The 4,230-nt window shown below is 40.6% G+C and overlaps 1 protein-coding gene across 1 annotated transcript; it reads left to right on the forward strand.

The window, feature by feature from the left end:
* Positions 1-206: 206 nt before the first annotated feature.
* LOC133891086 (DAG protein, chloroplastic-like) lies at positions 207-3,589 on the forward strand. The gene is made up of 5 exons (XM_062331781.1): positions 207-601; positions 1,838-1,935; positions 2,029-2,094; positions 2,301-2,540; positions 3,033-3,589. Exons 1-5 carry the CDS (start codon positions 219-221, stop codon positions 3,035-3,037), a joined length of 792 nt encoding a protein of 263 aa, XP_062187765.1. The 5' UTR covers positions 207-218; the 3' UTR covers positions 3,038-3,589.
* Positions 3,590-4,230: the final 641 nt, after the last annotated feature.

The following is a 4,230-nucleotide window of genomic DNA, read 5'->3' on the forward strand; positions in this document are numbered from 1 at the left end:
GATGTGTTCCCAAAAAATGGAGAGCGAGAGAGATATTTTTGGACTTTCTACAGATAAGAAGTGAGATAAAAATACTGTTAAAAATAAATTTTGGATTAAAATTCCTATATTTAACTATAGAGAATCATTTAAAGAGTAGATGCTCTTAAGCCCCTGAACGCAGAAGCTTCCGCTTCCGCTCCCGCCCCCCCCCCCCCCCCCCGGAAAGCCTAGCGGCCATGGCCCTCACTCTGCGCCTCCGGCGGGCCCTCGTCGCCATCTCCACCTCCTCCCCCCTCCTCCGCCCGGTCGCATCTGCCTCCATCTCCCGGCCCCTCCCGCTCGCGCCCTTCGTCCCTCTGTCGCTCCCGCGGCCGTGGCTGCTCCCCGGCGCCGCCGCGGGGCTCCGGTCGGCGGCGGCGGCGGCAGCGGCGGCGGCGGCGGCGCGGCGAATGTGCTACGGGGGCGTGGTGCAGGGGATCAAGATCTCCCGCGACGAGATCCTCTTCGGGGGGTGCGATTACAACCACTGGCTCATCACTATGCAGTTCCCGGACCCCAAGCCCTCCCGCGAGGAGATGATCGAGACCTACCTCCAGACCCTCGCCCAGGTCGTCATAAGGTATAACGAAATTCGAGCCATTTCGTGTAGGTGTGTCGGTTTTGTATCAGAAATGTTTGGCTTTGTCGGGAATTGGGCTTGGTGTAGCGATGGATTAGTTCCCGTAGATGGTGAAATGTGATACTGAATTGTACGATTGCTTCATCTCGCTGTGTTGTGTATGGTCTGGGTGATATGGGATGAGTCGGGTGTTTGATCTAAAGTACGGCACGTGGTGGTGGTGTTGCGGTGCTGATGGGATTTTTCTTTTAATTTGGTTTGGAGCTTGATACTAGTATGTACTAACTCCAGTAGTTAATACAGAATACACGCAGTCAAGCTATCTCAACTTCGATTTTGATTAGCCACATCACATGAAAATGATACCAGCAATTTCGACTTGAAAGAAAATACTTTCATAATATCAGGTTTTTAAATATTATACAATAAGTGGTCAGTTTCTGTTTTAGAGGCCAATTCTCAAAGCAGCACCTATTTGTGGCTGTTGAGAGCAGGATCCAGGAGGGTCCCCCCCCCCCCCCAACCCCAGGAAAACGTCTGAAGTTTTAAATTACCTTTTTTACAGCTTTTGACATGATAAGTATAAACATTTCGAAGGGTGAACGATTCTGCTTTTCATTTGGGGCATAAGTTAGCTAAGGTCCACACGAGGACAGATGTTGAAACTTGAAAGTAGTATCTCAGGGTCTACCTAATACTAATATGTCGATGCTCTGAAATGTTACATTGCTCCTGTTTTGTTGTTTTCTGTGTTAACATAGAATATTTATAGAAAGGGAAAGAGAAGGATTTATCTTTGTAGGATTAGTAATTACTAACTCGATTTGTGGTAATATTAAATTTCAGGTAACAGAAGCTGTACAGTCATCCATTGTCAAATCATGTTACCGCTTCAACGATCACACCATCTATGGTCTCTAGTTTCTGCGGCATTGTGCTTTTCATATTATTCTGTGTTTCACTAGCTGGAATCTTTGTTCCAGTGATCTATGTTTGGTGAATGGTCCCCCATGCAGTTATTTTATATATTATATAATTTAGCTCTTAAGTCGTCAATTTATTGATCTTTTGATTCCCTAGGCCATTATTGTATATATTTGGTGGTATAGCTCTGAACCAGTCGAGTCGTTGACTTGTTGCTCTTACTTAGGGTGCTTATATCTGAGATGGATGATTAAATTCAAGCAACCGCAACATATAATTTGCCTCATTTGTTGAGCTCTGAGCTTCTTGTAGTTATGAGGAGGCTAAAAGGAGGATGTATGCTTTTAGTACAACAGATTATACTGGTTTTCAGGCTGAAATGACCGAGGAAATGTCAGAAAAATTCCACGGTGAGTGAACAGGATAACTGAATTTATTTTTGTCTTGCAACTAATATGATTAACTTTATAGTTCTTACCTGCCTGTTTTGGTATTTTGGTCAGGGTTGCCTGGAGTAGTTTTCATTTTGCCTGATGCATATCTATATCCAGAGAGAAAGGAGTATGGAGGTCTGTTCCATTCTTATTTTCTCTTTCCTGAATTTACAATTTATTAACTTCAAATACTCTTGATTTTTTCCTTGTATGCTGTGAGTGAATAAGCAATCTGTACATTTCCGTGAGTTTCTAATTATGCCTTGATTAAATTGTTTACTGCATCTAGTACATGATACTTGATAGAAATTCATGCTGTATGTATGTATTGATTTCATCAGGAGACAAATATGACAATGGTGTCATCACTTCAAGACCACCACCTCATCATTGGGGCAAATCATCAAGGCCTGACAGGAACCGTAACTTCCAAGGAAACTACCAGAACAGCCCCCCTCCGCAAGGAAGTTACCAGAACAGCCCTCCACAGCAAGGAAACTTACAAACGTACCACTCGCAGCAAGATGGAAGAAGCTATGCCTCACAGCAGAATTATGCACATGGTGGCCAATATGCTAGAGGTATGAGAGCATTTGATATACAAATTTTCTTTTGTAAAGTGGCACTACCGTTTGGACTGAAATAAACCGGTTAGACTCTGCTAGTACATCTATATCTGCAATATGCATCATTTACCTGATTCTTCAAAGAAACCTGCTACTATCTTCCTGTAATGTTTGGCTACTGATATATTGAATTCATACGGTGACTAGATCAGATGTCTGGCTACACTTTTTCTCCCTATTAAATGATGTTTTTGATTTATGAACCAATTTGTTCATTTTCATTTCCCGTACCCCTCTATTTGTTGAAATTGTTATTTTAGGGTGCTACAATAAAAGTGCAAAAATACATCAAACCCAGTTATAACAAAATGTAAGAGCTAGAGCTGATTCTGCAGTATCCCTTCCCCAGAAGAATATGCTTGTGAACTTATTTTTCTATCCCCTGTTATACTTTTGCTGCTATCTATTGCTGATCATTGACACGGTTACTCTCTTGCTGTTGTCCAGGGTAGGCAGTAAAAGCTTAAGAGTTTCTCTGAAGACAAGCATAAGACTTGAGAGATGTTGAAATCCCCACCTGTCAAATAAACGATTGTGGTGCATTGCCTTCTCTTTTTAGTTGCATTCAAATTCTAGACCTACGGGCATGTGTTATTACCAAGCTTGATTTTCCGTTAAGCCATATGTTTCATTTTAAATGTCGCAGATTGTGAAACGCTCTTTTATCTGTGTTTATCTTACCTATTCTCTGCTTCTGGTGAACGGCGTTTGTATGTAGGCAAATTTGTGTCGAGGATACTAGAAGAACGTGGCTTTGTTTGTGGGACACCTTTATGTTCGATATTAGCTCTAGGACGTTACGAAATCATGGTTTTGTTTCTAGGACACTTAGAGGAGGGGCAAAAGACCATTATGCCCTTAGCTGCACACCTAGAGGAGGGTATAATGGTCTTTTGCCTCTCTTCCAGTGTCCTACGGACAAAACCAAGATTTTGCAAGTGTCATGTTCTTTTAGTGTCTTGTATGTATGTACTTTGTAATTATGAGTGGAATTGTTCATTTTACACCGCCCTAGCAAGTGCAACAAATAAACTTGTGAACATATGAGATCTTTTTTTTTAGATGCATGCATTATCAATGATATGCTCATCGTTTCACCCATATCTGCAAAAGAGATAATTCCTTTCATGCTACTGCAAATTCTTCGTCCATTGCAATGTTGTACATTTATATAGATTGAATGGATGGGAGTTGTGGTTGGGGAGATACCTCTTTCCAACGGACAACAATAACTGTTGTTGCAGTTGCTAAATTGATTATCAACTGCAACACTCTCTCTTAATCAATTTTTGTCATCTGTATATAGCGTACCGAAAACTCTTTCAAAAATTATGTGGGAAAAATATGAGGAGAAATATAATCGTAATATGTTATCGAAAACTCTTTAAAAATTTAATGGGAAAAATTAAAAGAATGATGTGGCATATATGGATGCTTGTATTAATATTGTTTCATTAAAAACTTTATATGAGAAATCATTATGAAAAATTCATAAAGAAAAGTTAGTGCAATATTCATAATCTGATGATCATTAACATGTTATATTTTAGGAGTTTATTCCCTCTGAACTTTGCAAATCCCGAAGTCGTCTCATACTAATTTCATGAATGTATTTCTAGAATATAGACGTTGGTAAGGACTTTGT

Source organism: Phragmites australis, chromosome 14, assembly GCF_958298935.1.
Source record: "Phragmites australis chromosome 14, lpPhrAust1.1, whole genome shotgun sequence".
In the NCBI taxonomy this organism is placed as follows: Eukaryota; Viridiplantae; Streptophyta; class Magnoliopsida; order Poales; family Poaceae; genus Phragmites; species Phragmites australis.

What these genes read in the sequence shown, in the direction of transcription:
- LOC133891086 (XM_062331781.1), top strand. Translation starts at nt 219, where the DNA reads ATGGCCCTCACTCTGCGCCTCCGGCGGGCCCTCGTCGCCATCTCCACC. An exon ending in AATGTCAGAAAAATTCCACG is followed by an intron (nt 1,936 to 2,028) that starts GTGAGTGAACAG and finishes TATTTTGGTCAG; the next exon opens with GGTTGCCTGGAGTAGTTTTC. An exon ending in AGAGAGAAAGGAGTATGGAG is followed by an intron (nt 2,095 to 2,300) that starts GTCTGTTCCATT and finishes TGATTTCATCAG; the next exon opens with GAGACAAATATGACAATGGT.